General features: G+C 42.5%; 1 protein-coding gene across 1 annotated transcript in view; it reads left to right on the plus strand.

Moving 5' to 3' along the window:
- The window catches only part of gabra3 (gamma-aminobutyric acid type A receptor subunit alpha3), a gene marked incomplete at its 3' end in the record, with an annotated part of 69,114 nt that overhangs the window by 24,359 nt on the left and 26,951 nt on the right, over positions 1 to 17,804 (plus strand). The window contains exons 4-5 of the mRNA XM_080748746.1: positions 8,591 to 8,734; positions 11,306 to 11,458. Of these exons, the coding sequence (XP_080604872.1) occupies positions 8,591 to 8,734; positions 11,306 to 11,458 (297 nt within the window). The remainder of the gene's footprint in view (positions 1 to 8,590; positions 8,735 to 11,305; positions 11,459 to 17,804) is intronic.

Raw genomic sequence — 17,804 nt, forward strand, 5'->3', positions numbered from 1 at the left:
AAAATGAGGTTTATAATGAGAAGGTTTTTCAACATAATAATAAAAACCCTATCTATACTATAATTTTGCGAATGTCTGAGTGAGTGAGTGAGTGTCTGTCTGTCACAGCGTTTCTCCTCAGTGGCTGGAGCAATTGATCTGAAATCGCATCACCATAAGCATATGAACACACCTGACATAACTGTGAAGCCCGTTTGTCACTTTCACAAATCGTATGCTGTATATTAGCATTTTTATGGTGTATCTACTATCTATTCTGCATCTAGCATGAGGCACATCTATTCTGCATCTAGCTTGAGGCAAAATGTTTAACCAGCTCTGTGTGTGTGTGTGTGTGTGTGTGTGTGTGTGTGTGTGTGTGTGCAGGCAGGCGGGTGTGTGTGCAGGCGGGTGGGCGGGCGGGGTGGGGGGGGTGGGGGTGAGGGGGGGGGGGGGGGGGACAGTATCTCTGTAGCCATTAAACGAAACGGGTTTCTTACATTGATGCTCCTACATCATGCAAGCACCAGTTAAAGTTACTTTCCATCCCTCATATACTGTGTGCACAGTGCACATCCCATAACCCACACACTGCACATCATTTTGGAGCTCATATCTTTGAACGGGTAAGGGCTAGTTTTCTTAATTTACAAGAATTCTGAATCGCCTACATGAGGAGTGGAGGTACTTCTGGGCCTGCTGGTAGTGTGTACAAGAAATGTGGTGCTGAGAGAGATTAGCGCCAGACATACAGAGAGACAGACAGATGATGACCCTCATAGACTCCAATATTAAAGAGACGGCAAGTACAGTTCATGATGCTGTACCACTGAAACTGATGGCTAGAGCTCTTCACGGATCCAAAATGACAGACCTGAACAACCGTAATGGACCTGTTAAATTAGTTTGAAGACCTGACCGCTTCGGACGCTGTTTCTTTTTATTGATGGACCGAACCCTAAAAGAACTGATGTGAAATTTGTACAGAGACCTGGTTGATTCAGATGTTGTTGTTTTGTTTCAATTGGAGCTGTGAAATCAATTATGAAATCCGATTTGTTCTGAAATATTACAGAACTAATCCAGATTCCAGACTGTTATATTATATGGACCTGACAAACCTATTAATTAGCCTACAATTGTTAATCACTTTCTACCAGTACAGCCTACAATGAGAGACACTTGCATTAAGTTGCATGTTGTCACCTTGATGAAGAAGGGATCTATGATTGCGCACGGGGCACGCACCTCAGACCCATTGGAGGAATAGTTTAATATGCTCTCCCAAGTCACTGAAATTGACTGAACTCTGGCTGAACACTGGCAGCCTCGCATGCATGCACAGCTCAACTTTTCCCCCCTCTTATTGCACTGCAGAAGTCAGAACTTAGGTCAGCCTGATCATCACAGAGCACTTTTATTTCCTGATGAGAGCTGAGCACTGGTCTTCTCGGATCCACTGGGGCATAGCACATATTGATAGAATTGCCTGAGGTAATTCGACAGGAATTCGATCTGACCCGGACCAGAGTGAACACTATAAAACCATCAATCAATCGATCAATCTTTTGGTTTCAGGTAGACCTGTGAAGACCTATAATCCAGGCATAAGGTCATAGAAATCAGACTGATATCCCACTGGGCAGTGATGTACAGTATGGATTGACCCATATTGGTCAGAAAAAACTGGGGTAATTCGGGTTCTTTTCCGTGACGTGATTCACTGTCCCCACTGAAGTATGTCCCTCTCCATCAAACATTCCTGCGATTCCTTCAATTTCATGATGGTGTGTGTGTCATTATTTAGTTTGTTTGAGGAAGCAACTGAAGCTGACTATGGACAGTGGCTGTTCATTTCTAAGCCTGAGAATTTTAGTCATTATGTAGATGGTGTTTTATTTTCTTACTTTGGATAAATTAATACCTTTTCACAGTCTATGCGAACAAATCTTCATGACCCACTGGGCGTGAGATTTCGGTACTCTATAGCGCCACCACCATGTGTGAGTGAGGAAGAATTGCGGTGGAGTGTCTTCCTTGGCTGCTACTTGCAGCATGATTAGCTACACATAGACACACGGACAGGGGCGAAAACGTTATTTCTAGTTAGTGTGTAGAATAGAATCATTTATAGAGTAACTTTTAGCCAATGAGGAAGCAGTATTCTCGGTGACATCACCTTTATGCTGCTTCCTCATTGGCTAAAAGTTACTCTATAAAGTTTATGCAGCCTCCTCATTGGCTAAAAGTTAAGCTGGTTGCACACTGCTGCGTTTTTCGGGCCGAATATCGGAGTGAATTTCGGAGCACGCAAATAAAAAAATCAACCTCACGTTGTGTCAGTCACGTTTGCACACTGCCGCCCGTTTCGCGCACCACTCAGTCCCTTGCTCTCTCTATCTCCCTCTCTCTCCTTGTCCTGAAAAACGCATTTCGCAACGAAAAACGCAGCAGTGTGCAACCACCTTTACTCTATGAAGTAACCCCATTGATTTGAATGGGAAGATGCAAAAACGGCAACCACACTCACAATTTCCCAGAATTGCTTCTTTCTAGTTATTTCTTATTTTATTATCACTACAAGATCAAGATTACCTTTATTGATGATTAATGAAGGTTACAGTATATCTCTTGTGTTATCATCCATTGTCATCCATCAGCTTTTTATTTGTTTTCAATCTATTTCTCTATCTCTTAAGCTCTCTCTCGCTCAAGCTCTCTCTCAAGCTCTCTATCTCTCAAGCTCTCTCTCAAGCTCTCTATCTCTCAAGCGCTCTCTCTCTCTTTCTCTCTCTTAAGCTCTTGCTCAAGCTCTCTATCACACGCCCGCAGGCGCGCTCACGCATGCACACACACACACACACACACACACACACACACACACACACACACACACACACACACACTAACACACACACACACGCAAACCTAATAATTAGAATGCCGTTCTACCAGTAGATGCTCGCGATAGGCTACTCCATAATGTAATCTATTGCAGCTAATAGCAGCCCACAGTAAGAGACAATGAAATCAAATTGCATGTTTTCATCTGGCTGAGAAAGGAATCCGTGGTCATGCACCTTTGATCAGCTCTCTCAGCTCAGCTGCGCAGCCTGACGCGCATGCGCAGCTCAACAGCCCTTTAGGTTTGTCCTCTCCTGATAAGCACTGAGTAGGTTTTTGGAGCGGTGAAAGCGCTCCCAATGAACAGGTATGTCTGTGGGTATGTCTCTGGGTGGCTGGCTGGCCGTGTCCGTAGTCTGGCAATACCTTGAGTGGCCACACACAAAACACTAGTTAAAGGAGGGGCGCTGTTTTGTGCAGGCCAGGCACACTTTACACTCACTCACTCACTCACTCACATAGGGTACAGCTGCTCAAATTCACCGCTCCACTTCGAACGGAGGTTTGATTTTTTCTAATCCACTTGGGTATTACCAGTGGTGGAAACAGTATTCACATTTTTACTCAAGTAAAAGGATCGATACTGCATTATAGAAATACTTTGTTACAAGTAAAAGTCCGGAATTCAAAATGTTCTTAAAGTACCACAAATATAAGTACAAAATGTAAAAAAAAAAAGCAGATCTACAAGCAAAGGCCCCTTGGCAACAGTGGCAGAGATATGAGTAGGGCAAAAGTGTGACGTGGCGTGATGTGATGTGACGTGACGTGATGTGACGTGACGTGACGTGACGTGACGTGACGTGACGTGACAGACAGACAGACTGACTGACTGACGGACAGCCGGTGGAGGTTTTGATAGTAATATAATTGAACCCACCCAGACCCAGACCCAATTGACCCTAATTTTTACTTATACTTGTAAGAGTTTTATTTGTGTTGCTTGAGTTCCTATTTTATGCTTATTTGTGTTTTTATTTCTGACACATGATTCTCTCTGGTTCATTGTGTTTCTTGTACTCGTATTCGTGTCTCTTCAACATTTTCTGTAAGCACTTTGCACTCTGTTGTTTTCAATTGTACTCATAAATAAAGTTGGATTGGATTTGGATTGGATAATGAAATACATGCCCAAACCCTTAAGGGGCTTGTGTATTTTTTATTTAGGTGGAACGGTGAATACCTTTAACACACGCACACACGCACACGCACACGCACGCACACACACACACACACACACACACACACACACACACACACACACACACACACACACGCACATGAACACGCACACACACAGACAGACAGACAGCCGTGTGGAATAGGAAGTGTCCTCAGGTAAACCACAGTGTTGTAGCTAAATTAAACTGTTGTATATTCATTTCACTTGGGTGTGTAAATCTGCATAGTGATCACAAAGATGTTGAAGTAAATTGAAGGTGTTGGATCCTTCAGCCTTTTTTCTACTTTTTTCTGGATAGATACAAATTGCTTGTCCTTGTTTGGCAATGCGTAGCCCCGAATCGTGACATCTTCACATAATATATGCAGGTATGGCTTAACCGCACCACATTTTAACCCCTTATACTCCATACACTTGGTTGACTATAGTCCCCCAGGGATCTATCCGAGGGCTCCTCCTGTTTTTTGCTAAATATCTTCACCAGTAATGGCTGCCCCACAGTTTCACAACGTATCACAATGCGATGCTAGAAGATCTGCTATTTTTGCCAAATGTGCGCCGCACAATAGTGTATACAACGTTGTACCGTAAATGGCACAAAAACTAATAATCGCAGATTCTTGAGTCCTGCAACATAAACTCATGTGTGTTAGTCTTGTTCCTGGTAGCAGATGGAATTTACTTTTCACCCCCCCTGATAAGATTCCGCTGGCACTGCCACTGCTCTCAATTGGTACAGAGAAAAACAAAATAAAGCATTGTGAAAGGTGTTGGAGGCCATTGGTGCTCCTGGGGTGATTAAACATTAAACCACCGTCTTCACCAACAACTATTTGCCCCTGGTGGCCGTGTGTCGCTAAAATGCAAACTGTGTTTAATGTTTAAACACCCTGGAAGAACCAACGATCTCCAACACCCTTCACCATGCTTTATTTTGTTTTTCTCTGTACCAATTCAGAGACATTGTTAGTGCCTGCCCCTGGTGTGTTTAAAATATAAACAGCTTGTCAAACTAAACAGAAGAATGGAACTTTGTGACAGATGGTAACATGTGGCAGCAGCTGAAGGTAATATCAGTTGTGGTGCTGGGTATATTTTCATACCGGCATGTTGTTCAACCACCTGTACAGTTAACTTAGTGCCGGCACACCTAAATGTATATTATTACCTTCAGCTGCTGTTTATCCAGCTGTGAATAATAATTTCCATAACGAGCAATTGTCTCCTTTCTGTCAGTCTCAAGTGGTGTCGTGTGTCACTGATGAAATGGTTGCTAAGTAGTTGCCGAAACAATCCTTTGCCGCATGCTTCCACATCAAATGAATGAATTGAAAGCCACACTCTGCCTACTGTGTATCAGCACCGTTGGCCCTGCAGTCACACATTATTTTATTCTGTTACTTGGAAGGGGGGAGTATACTGCTGCAGACTGGGACATGGGCTGCGCCATTATTTATTAGAAAAGGTACAACAAGTTCTGTGATACAACTTACACATGCAATTCAGTTAAAAAATGTATTCTCTGTCTTGACAGAGTATACCTCAGTTGCTTCTCCAGCATTCTAATGTTATAATATTTTCCAGAACTTTATGACCCACATTTTTCATCGTCATAAATACATTGGCAAAAAAAATAAAATAAAAGAAGATATTGCTGGAAAATGATAGCTGGAGATTAGCTATTCAGGTTAGCAGTTTAAGTAGTGTGGGTCCACACATGAGTTTAAGCTATTTAATCTAATTGCTAATTCATCACCATCATCATGGCAGCCTCGAAAACGAGGATCCGTTCTCCTCGTCCATTCATTTGCTCTCCTTTTCGAGCTAGCTGAACTCTCCATCTGTGTGTCTGCTGGTGACTGTGGAGCCAAGATGTGAGTAGAAGAGTCGGAGGTAGTCTGGAGGTGGACGCCGTAGCATAAGACGTTGGTGTCTTTGTTGACGCGTCGCCTCCGCTGCTTGTGCCCGATCGGCCTCAAGTTTCTGAACACCATTGTCAATTGTGCCGCGCCAGGATGAGCGGTCCGCTGCCAGCTGCCTCCCAGTTGTCCAGGGATCCTGGTCTTTTTGAGTAGCTGTTTAAATTGGTCTTTCAGACGTCTCTTGGGTCCCCCTAGCAACCTAGAGCCACAAGCCAATTCACAAAACAGGGTCTAGCAACCTAGAGCCACGAGCCAGTTCACAAAACAGGATCTTTTTGAAGAGGGATGAGAGGGTTGATCATAGACCCGAGGTAGTAAAATCTGGAAACCTGTTCAACCGAGTTGCCATGGATGGATATGTCAAAAGGCTGGAGGGGAGGCGCAGGATGGGATTGCGCCAGGATTTTTGTCTTTCCAACATTGACCTCCAGGCTCGTTGTTGTCGGGTGGAAACCCAAAACCCGTTCTTTTTGTATTTTTCATTTTAAAAATAGTGAAAGTAGCCGATCTACAAGTTGTGTGCTTGTAGATGGCTATTTTCGCTAGTCTTGTGCGACAATCTTGGATGATGAAGCAGGGTTTTACTTTACGAAAAAACATATACATTTGAAACTTGGAGATACAAGGTTTCTGCCTGACAGTGACAAGATGCTTCCACAAAAGCATCAGTAGACAGGTCAGCAGGGGAGGAGGCTGGGGGCTGGGGCACAACTGTCATCAGCATATACTGGAGTTCTGAGATGCTCACTTCAGATGTCTTTGATCAGGCCTTCAAATGTTGCAGGTTAAAAAGATACCACCCACCCGGTATCTGATACGCACTCCAAGATGAGGGTGAGACGTATTGACACGTAACAGAACAGCTGCGAGAGCAAGCACACATCCCTGCTTAACCCCGCTGCTGGCCATGGGGAATGATGGTGAAACAGAGGCACCATGGACAGTGGTGTAAAGTTGACTCTATTACTAAAGTGCTCACATACCACTATTGAATCGCTATGGTGCAGTGTGTGTGTGACACTTTTTAGGGGTGGCATTTGATGTGCATCACATGACGTGCCACTGTGCTGCAATGAAAGTCCTTCATCTATATTTTTAGACACAGTGAAAGCAATGTAAAAGTTAATGGTGAATTTGTCCCTCCATGTCTCTTGAGATTTCACAAGGTAACCTGTAGATCATTTGTGGAACAGTGTAAAAATAGCCCAGTCTGGTACGTATACACTGTACGTGAGAACCCAACTGAGACCCATTGAATGCAGTAAACTCTTCAGAATCAGAATCACTTTTATTTGTCACTTCCTCCATATACCGTATATGCATACATAAAGAAAATGAAATATCGTTCCCCCTCAGTCACTTGCAGTGCAACATAAAAACATCAAGCCTAAAAAACATAAAAGGTCCTAAAACTAAAAACAGCATACACGACATTTAGGAAGAAGTATATATATATAACGAGCAATTCATCTAAAACGTAATCCATCTAAAAAAGTACCAACACACTCCTATATTTTTGGTAAAGTTCCATGGTGCAGTCCTCTAAAAGGTTATCAGCACAGTAAAGTGTTGTTGTACATTTTAAAAGTGCAGTCATGTCCAGTCCATCACAACTCTTGCCAGTCAAAGAAATGTACAGTCTTTACCAGTGATTCCCAACCTGTGGTTCGGGTCCGGGCCGGGGGGAAATTGCAGGTGGGCTCCCAACTAATTGGCGAAACACTGAGATTTGTATTATTTACGCCTGTCAAAAAAAAATTACCGTTGCCCGCCCCGCTTCTCGTGATTACAGATGTGCCATTTAAAGACTTCACACGTCCTGCTATTGGCAAGACAGTAGATTTCCAGTGTATTTGCAGAACATCGAGCTTGTAGATTTCAGCTATTTTTGCTATTTTTGTGACCTTCTCTGACTTCAAAGTTTAAATCTGCCTATGAAGGTGGATTCTGCTTTTGGGAATGGATTGGTTTCTTGCCATTTGCAGGTTTCTGCAAAAATACGCTCCATTCTCCATAAAAATGTAAAAGGCAAAACAGTGAAAGAAACCTGTGGAAAAAATGCATTTGCAGAAAATGTTCAGGAAAAGAGCAGCAAAACCTGAATAAACGGCACATCTGTACACGCATTAAGTAGATAGCCTACAGACAGTAACTCAAACTTCCAAACGTGTGACTTTGCCCTTGACAAATTGTTGTCCACTACTTCGTATTCACCGCTCGTTATCTTTAATTTTATCTTTAATCGTTATTTTATTTCATCCATGTTGATGTTCATTCATGTGCGTGCCATCGTTGTGTGTGTCCTGCTTCTCACTGTGTGCGCTACTGTGAAGTGACATTGTTTGGGAGGAAACATTGCTCTCTGATTTTCACGATAAAATGTTACCCACCCGTGTTTAATCCCGTACCGCCCGTCCCCGTACCTGCAAACTTACACAAGTACATTTTCCACCCCTTTTTACCTGTGAAACGCGGATATCCGCGGATACCCGGGCCCTGGTCCAGTAAAGGTTGGGAACTGCTAATCTTGCAATTAACTAACAAGTAAAAAAGAAGAAATAGTAATAATAAATTCACACAAATTCTCCACTACTGTTTTCAGATGCTTACACCAATAATGAGGTGATTTACCTGTGGACACAGGGAGATGAGAGGTCTGTTGCTGTGGCCGAAGACGGCTCCAGACTAAACCAGTATGACTTACTGGGGCATGTCATTGGGAAGGAAACCATCAGCTCCAGCACAGGTATGCTGTCCACCACTCACACAAATTTTTCTTTAGGCTTCACTTTATTAGTACAACTTTCTTTATCTGGAAAAAGTGCAGTAGAATCCATTTGTTCCCTCAACAAGAAGGCAAACAACTTGACAACATTTCAACGACTATACTGTAGGTCTCAGGCCGCTATGCAGCCCTCACACCTACCGTACGTTGCACCGCTGATCCGACTGATATACCTCATATATGGAGATCCCTGATGTCATCAGTATATGCTCATATGGGCATGCCCATTTATAGAGATCTCTATATTGTCAGTCCTTGGTTATATCTGAGTCATAGTGAACTCCATATAAATGGTTATGTCACAGGGTGGCGGTCCGCCGGCCCACCCACCCATTATTTTTATTATAGGATTCTGTAGGTCTAATACTGAACTCATCTAATGTGTCTCAGTTAATCCGAAAATACTAATAGTGAACCATTGTGTAACGCCCCCATGAAAAGCATCTTTGGGTGCTTAGAAAAGCGCTATATAAATTCAAGATATTATTATTATTATTATAACTTGTAAGAAACTTACAGTGTGTTCTCTGTTGAAATATCCTTGCCTTGTGAATTTTTGCTTAATTAATCGATGTGGCGTGGGTTTAGCAGGCAGCAGTCTCATTGATCGCATTCTGCTCATGTTATTGGAATCCAGGAGAGAAAATATTTTCTGTCTTCCGATAAAATAATATATAATGTAAATACAAATCAGCAGCTTCACAAACCGAATATCTGGAGGTGAAACAGAGTTGAAGATTCACTATCCTTTCTCGTTGGTCCAATAGTGCAGACTGTAGAGTCAATATTAATAAGCACCAACATTAATGGAAGATAGATGCCAGCCTGTACTTTTGATTAGACATTCATTTGATCTTAAATTCCTCCTGCCATCCCTTGTTGATGAAGCCTGAAACTGTCATATAATATCAGCTCACTTTTTCTTTTCCTTGGGGGGATGGTAAGTGTACTGTTAGGACAGGGGTTTTCAAAGTGGGGGCTACCATAATGAACCTGTAAATCTGCTATGATCTATTCTACAGGCTAAAAATATAACGAAAAATATTCATTGACTAACCTTTTCACTGACAAAAACTAAATAAAAATAAAAGTAAGCTATGATGACTAAAACTAAGACAAAATATATTGACAACAAATAAAAACTAGACTTGCGCCCGGATGTTGAGCTCTGAAAATAGCTGTGACGTGTTATGAGCTTGTAGTTTGAGTATTTTCAGCATGAGGGATAGGGACAGCATGCAACAAAATGTAAAATCAGGCATTACAACGCCATCAAGGCCCAGCAAAAATAATTTGTTGTCGACAAAATCAACTGTAGATTTAGTCGACTAAAATCGCATGATATATTTTAATTACCATTGATGATTTTTGTACATCACAGCCCTCATGCACCAGGGATGCTGGTTGGCATTCCATCAGTTCGGCATTAATGGTGAATATGGTGGCATGATTGTACTTCGTATTATAGTGCAGTGCTTTCCAAAGAATGTTGAAGGTGGGCTGTGTGGATGCCAGGTTGAAAGTGGTTAAGCAAGCACTCGCAAACCGTCGCAAACAGTCCTTGGCAGGCATAACGAGATCAATCCAGGCGAACAAACACAGTGGTGATGTGTAGAGTGAGCTCTGGGTGAATAGGGGCAGACATGTTGGCTCCTGGCTCCGGGCTGTGCTACGCTGAGTTCCAGCCCTGGCATTGACAGCTGATCCCAGGGGAACGCTCAGGACTTGGCCATTACAATGGTACGAGTGGAGAGACCTGGCTGGCTTCTCAAAGCCATTCACTGTCTTCAGTTGACAATGCGTAATTTTACATGGTTGTGCAACAACGTATAAATTAAGCCTTCAGAGGAATGATTGTTAGATACTTTATATACTCATTTAAGCGGATTCTCAGAGGTACTGGAAGAACTTAAAATTGAACGTCTGACATGAGCTTGAAAGTGCTTGCATGTTTAACCGATAACCATTATTTTTACAAATTAGGCAGGTCATTTCACAAGAGAGGTATGGCTTTTAAGTTGGATGGTCCTGAATTTGTGAGGTGCTGGAATAACTGCACCTTGAAAGTGTTTTTTATTTACCTCTAAATCAGGCACAAACCCGGTTGTCTTTAACAACTCCAGCTCACCCATTATTATGTCTAGTATGAAATGTCAACTTGCTTTGTCTTCTTAAATCCCTTCCAAGAAAAACATTTTTTTTATTTATTTTTTCCATTCTGTGATATTTTGTATACAGCACACATCACAACCTCTTTGTGGAACACACATGGTAATTTAGCAGCAGTCAAAAACATCACAATAATGAGCTGCATTGATTATGCAGTGATCATGCATGTTTATGTATTAACTTCCATGAATGTAGTTTGGAATATTTCAGCTTGTATTGTTTCATGACTGAGAACAGACTGTTATGATACTGATTATCCTCTGCATGTCTCTCCTCTATAACTCTCTCTTTCTCTCTCTCTCTCTCTCTCTCTCTCTCTCTCTTTCTCTGTGTCTATCCATCTCCCTCTCTCTCCTCCCTCAGGGGAATATGTAGTGATGACAACGTATTTCCATTTGAAAAGGAAAATTGGATACTTTGTGATTCAGACGTACCTCCCCTGCATTATGACTGTCATATTGTCTCAGGTCTCCTTCTGGCTCAACAGAGAATCAGTTCCGGCCCGCACTGTATTCGGTGAGTCACCTCACAGCTGCACTTAAAAGGGCAAGGTCTCTGATTTATAACCTCAATATTATCATTCCGTATTGGGGAGGACATGAGAAAATTGCCCAAAGGCACTCGAAAACGTGTTTTATGTAGGTTGGTCAAGGTTAGAAATTGGTGAGTTTGCCCTCTAAATAAAACATCCACATGTTATAGTGCCTTAAGAATGGCAATGCAATTTGCCAAGGAATTAAATAAGACTCTTGTCTAAATGTTGAATATACAATACTGCATTGAGTAATTTCTATTGTTAAACTGGATTGATGATAATAACACTGTATGTTGTTGTTATATGTGTTACATGAATTTGTTTCCCACGAAGACTCTGAAAATCTCACCTTTTTTTCAGCGGTGCAAACCGCTCCTACGTTTCACTTTGTGTGTATGATCCAAAAGAAATTATGAGTACAGATCTCCATGGAGATCCGTGCATACACATAAAGTAACTGACGTTACGGACAGGACGACCCATACAAGGAGATATGCAGTGTGCCATGTTTGCACTGATGCAACATTTTTGGAGCTGTGTGCAGCTCCCTATACGTGGCTGTGTGGGTCTGTCTGTCTGTCTGTCTGTGTGTCTGTGTGTGTGTATGTAGCCTGAACTTCCTAAACTTCGGCACGCCACTAGTCCCACAGTTTTGCCACCACACACTCGCGCCATATGTCAAATCGACCGGCTTACTCGGGAATCGTGGGCTATTACTTTTCTAAGAGAAAGGTTCTATAGTTTAATTGATATTAATTTATTAGTGAATTAATTTTCCCCATTGACTTATAATGGGAATCGCAAAAACTCACATTCAATTATTTGTCTCTCGCAAACCATAGGGGCTAGAGTTTCAAGACTTGGAGAGGAGGTTCATAATGATTTCAAGGATTAAATAAAAAATAATTGTGTCATTTGGCCGCATGGTGGCGCCATAACACCCCACTTTACGTTTTGGCCTGTAACTCTTGAACCGTAGGTCGGAAAATTAAAAATATTTTTTCCCTGGATTCCTTGGGCCATGACGCATCTCCCCATATAGGCCACGCCCATTTGCGCCATGATAGATTTTCCGCCATCTTGAATTTTCTCCAAAACACACTTTTTGCTCCTTTTCCTACATATTTTCTTCAAATGTCACAAAAATCGGTACACATGATCCACACACACACACACACACACACACACACACACACACACACACACACACACACACACACACACACACACACAGCTCCACTTCACACGGGTGTGATTTTTAGGGACAAAAGCATTATCAATTTCTTTAGCTTATAAAAACATGACCGTTGTTCAGCAGTCAAATGATTAATTATCAATTCATTATCATGAATAAATACTATATCGGTCACAACAAGGATGGATGGATGATTTTGGGTCATTGCTGAAAACATTTGCACCCCTGGGTATAATAGGGTATAAGGAAACGTTCCATCTTTCATTCACAGAAATGCTTGGCGCACTTCAGTGCCTGAGGGTGTGTGTGTTTTTTTTCCCTATGTCATTGTACTTGGATCATAAAGATCGACCTGTGATTGCCTTGGCCACCATAAAACCATCTAATCATTTACAGCTTAGTGAGAGAAAACTTGGAAAGGACGGCGAGGCTGTCCGCCTTGAGGGGGAGAATGATCAAACTAAGTTGGTGTTCCATCCATTGAAGGGGCTTTTGGATGGATTTGTAGAACGATTAATCCAGCCAAGACGTACTGTGACGGTTATTGCATATCGTCGCTGCCGTGTGGAAACCTTGTATGTCCAAAACCGTTTTGTATTTATAATTTTAAAAATGATTAATAGTTAAAATAGCCGATCTACAAGCACATAACACCTCACACCGAGAGGCGTTGTGTGCTTGTAGATCTGCCATTTTCACTCGTTTTGTGCAACAGCCTTGTATGATGAAGCAGGTCTTTACTTTGCGACAAAACTTACACATTTGAAACCTGGAGATATGAGGTTTCTGCCCGACAATGACGATATTGAACTCTAGCTAATCTTGGCAAGCAAGTCTGACTTTTATCCACATCAGAAACTTTGGCTAGCAAAACAGCTTATACTGCCAAAAGAAGGAGGCAGGGGAAGTGTCCTGTTTACTTTAGGGTAATAGTAGTCAGACTATTAGCTATAACGCTATCATTATCGTATAGAAAGGTGTTTTTTTCAGAAATGTGTGACAGACATATGGACCTCTTACCTGCCTTTTTTTCTGGCAAAACCCATACATAATATTATGCAGACACTCAATTGCTGGACTTGGTTAGGTAAGACGGTGGGTCTGACCACATCAGACTAGAGAAAAAGTAAAGCATCAGACAACTAGGAAGTGTGGCTGCACTAACTGATTGGACATTATATTGTCCAATCAGAAAAGGGACAGAAAAGGTCCATTGAACTCCATGGACTTTTGGGGTTACAGAAAAGTTATATCATCGAGCGATACCATCGTAAGAAACAAATAAGCATTTATACTGGTAATAAATCTCTGCGCTGTTCATTTGATATATTGTAGAGACTGTACAAATGCAATCCAAATGGATCCTTTGCTCTCTCTCTGATATCATGAAGGGAGTGCAGAACGTTGCTGCTAGCATACAGTCAGTAAAATGAAAATAATGATCTGTCAATCATCACTCTGAGTACTATTTGAAAATGCAATCGATTTTCTTAGATGCTTATTAAAACTGACACGACACAAAAGCGATGGGCTGGAATGCCGACGAGTTCACTTCACTGGCATTCTGGTGTCAGGAGAACAATATCTCGCTTTCAATGTCAACAAAACCAAGGAGTTGATTGTGGACTGCAGGGGGCTGAGGAGAGAGCACACAGCTATCTTCTTGATGGCATTGCTGTGGAAAAAGTTCAGGTTTCTTGGCATACGTGATACGTATCGATGAGGACCTCAAGTAAGCCACGACATTCGTCACCACTAACGTGGTGTAAGAAGGCTCGACAGTGGCTGTACTGCATCTGTCGTTTGAAGAAGTTCAGAGCAGAAGTTCAGGTCCTTCTACAACAGCTCCATTGAAAGTGTTCTGACAGGCTGTCACGACCTGGTATGGGAACTGCACTGCCCGTGAATAGAAAAACCTACAGCGGGTGGAGTTTCCCCCTCCAGGGATTGTATGAGAGGCAATGCGTGGTCAAAAAACCCAAGAACAAAGGTCTAACTGTACAACAGTAACGTGAAATCAGTGCTGATGTATGGCTCGGAATGCTGGCGAAAAGATCAATGCCTTCCACATAACATTTGCTGCATCTTCTGGCCTGAGAAGATCTCAAATTAAGAGCTGCACAGAATGACCAGGTGCTCCAGTGATGTGTAAGAAATCAAACACGTTGGCTGGGACATGTATTCCAAATGGACCAGGATCGAACTCCAAAGGTTGCACTGAGATGGACCCCACCAGGAAAAAGGAGTCGAGGTCGACCCAAAACCACCTGGCGACGGACCGTGACAGCTGAGCTTAAGGAGATGAACCTTAGGTGGGGCGAGGCACAACATGCAGCACAAGACAGGTCCCGGTGGAGGCAGATCGTCGAAGCCTTATGTCCCACTTGGGACGAAGAGGATTAAGTAAGTAAGTAAGTAAGTAATGAGTAATGCATGGTCAAAGCTCGGCGTATCATCAAGGACAATTACCACCCTAGCCACAATCTGTTCACGCCACTACTGCGACAATTGGCGGTGCAGTTAAGCTGTACCACAGTATCAAATGTCTGAACACCCGATTTCTGAACAGTTTCTACCCGGCTACCATCAGACTGTTGAGCAAGGCATGAGCACTGCCCGCTGACAGGATGGGATACTTCTCTCATCTAGGTCTTGTCCTCTCCTATGTTGGATTTAAATGTCGTGGTTTCACGAGAGGTGTTTTATTTTACCGTGTGAAACGTGGGAGGTTTTTCCGTTCCATGCTGCACGAACCTTTAGAACACTGTACCTGCTGCTACTTTTTAAATCCAGGCGCACGGCCTCTCTCTTCTCATGGAATACTACAAAATGATGCAATGCGCACAAAATAGATTATTCCACGTTATTATTTACACCATGTGACAATGTCAAATACACCTTATTCTGGACTCCATAAATATTTGGCATAAATAATCCAGGCATACACACACACACACACACACACACACACACACACACACACACACACACACACACACACACACACACACACACACAGGTTTGCAATTGCTACTTTGTGGGGACATTACACATAGTCTACTATCTTTGTGGGGACATTCCATTCATTTTGAACCCTAACCCTAACCCTAACCCTAACCCTTAACCTAACCCCTAAACACCTTGTGGGGACCTATTAATAAGTACCCACAAGGTATTGTGCAAGGATTGTACTATCTTTGTGGGGACATGAGGTCCCCACAAAGTAGTAATTCCCTGTCCCCACACACACACACACACACACACACACACACACACACACACACACACACACACACACACACACACACACACACACACACACACACACACTCCACTTCACAAATATTCTCTGTTGCTGCTGCTGTTGCATGACAGTTGATCATTGTATATTCTGTAATGCACTATGAATAATTATCTGGAAATATTATTATTGCACCCATTGCCCCGGAAACATGTATTCTTATGAAAAATGACCCACCCATCGAGTAACAATTGTGTTAATTATGTTAACAGACACAACCAACACATTTTCCTTCTGATCAAAGGATCCGACTAAAGCAAGAACAAAAGCCCCTCTTCAGTCATCCAAATGTTCTGTTTTAATGAGTGTCACTGCAAACCAAATGACCTCCCCCATCAGTTGTATATTGAAGGATGCAGGGAAAAGCTAGGGGAAATTCAAAGGGTGCTGGACTGTCAGAGGGCCTCAAAGATGAAGTGATTTTTATATTTCATTGTTTAATAAATATTTGAAGTGGTGTGTGATGCGTTGCCATGGGAGCCAACATTCCATGCGGCTCCACTGTGCCTACTTGTTGAATAATTAGTACTTTGGATTGCATGTGAAATGAAGGCTGTGTGACTTGTACTGTACATCCATAGACTGAGGATGGTTATCAGGGACGTGCTGGGCCCCTGATTCAGCCCGGGAAAAAGAGTTGGAGAGGCCTTCATTTTTTTTAAGTTATATTTCGTCGTTGTCGGGTGGAAACCTTATATGTCCAAAACCGTTTGTTTTGTATTTATCATTTTAAAAATGATTTAAACTAGTGAAAACAGCCGATCTACAAGCACACAACGCCTCGCACCGCGAGGCGTTGTGTGCTTGTAGATCGGCTGTTTTCACTACTTTTGTGCAACGGCCTTGTATGATGCTTTGCGACAAAAATTCCAAATTTGAATCTTGGAGATACGAGGTTTCTGCCCGACAGTGACGATTTACTTTGTTGGCCGCCCAGCCCCCGAAATGGAACGAAGGCCGACATTTTATTTTAGGTTTTTTCCTAATGGCCGGCCTGGACCGGCCAGGAATGAACCGGCCGTTCGGGAGTTGTCCCGCTTTTCCCAATGGCCAGCACGTCCCTGATGGTTATGACAAAATCATTTCCGTCATCAGGCCGACAGGCCAGGAGGCTGAGATCACGTTAGTGTACAGCTTAATAATCTTAGACACCGCTGGGCCATTTGGCATTAAACTGTGCATGTATACTCCCAGTAGGCCAAGGAATAACCTCCACCACAAATGTTTCAAATTGTCCTCATGGTGGTGCTATATTAGGCCGCTTTACCTTTTTGCCTATAAAGCTGGTTGCACACTGCTGCATTTTTTCATTGCGTTTTGGATATCCGAAATCCGAAAAAAAAAAAATAAGGTCAAGGAGAGGGAGAGAGCAAGGGACCCAGTGGTGACAGTTGCGAAATTCTGAAAAAAAAACTATCCTGGCCTGAAAATAATTACAAAACGGGAGGCGGTGTGTAAACGTGATTGTCATAACCTGAAGTAGATTTTTTTTATTTACGTGCTCCGAAATTCGCTCCAATATTCGTCCAAAAAACGCAACAGTGCAAAGACCTTAACTCTTGAACCATAGATTGTACATATAGCTCTGATCCATAGCGTTAGAAGGAGTTCTCCTTAATGCTATGTGACTTTTACGGGCATTGCCCGCATAGCTCCGGTAGTGTAGCCTCTCAGCTGTAGTAAAAATAAAAAATACACTTTCACTACTCAACAAAACAAAGACGGTTTTAATATGTTGAAAGCCTACTTAACTTAGCGGGAACACTCTAAGCCCCCCACCTCCTGTCTAAAATAATTTGTTTGGCCAGAAACAAAAATATTCCACCAGATG

Source organism: Nannobrachium achirus, assembly GCF_963921795.1.
Source record: "Nannobrachium achirus genome assembly, chromosome: 19".
Classification (NCBI taxonomy): Eukaryota; Metazoa; Chordata; class Actinopteri; order Myctophiformes; family Myctophidae; genus Nannobrachium; species Nannobrachium achirus.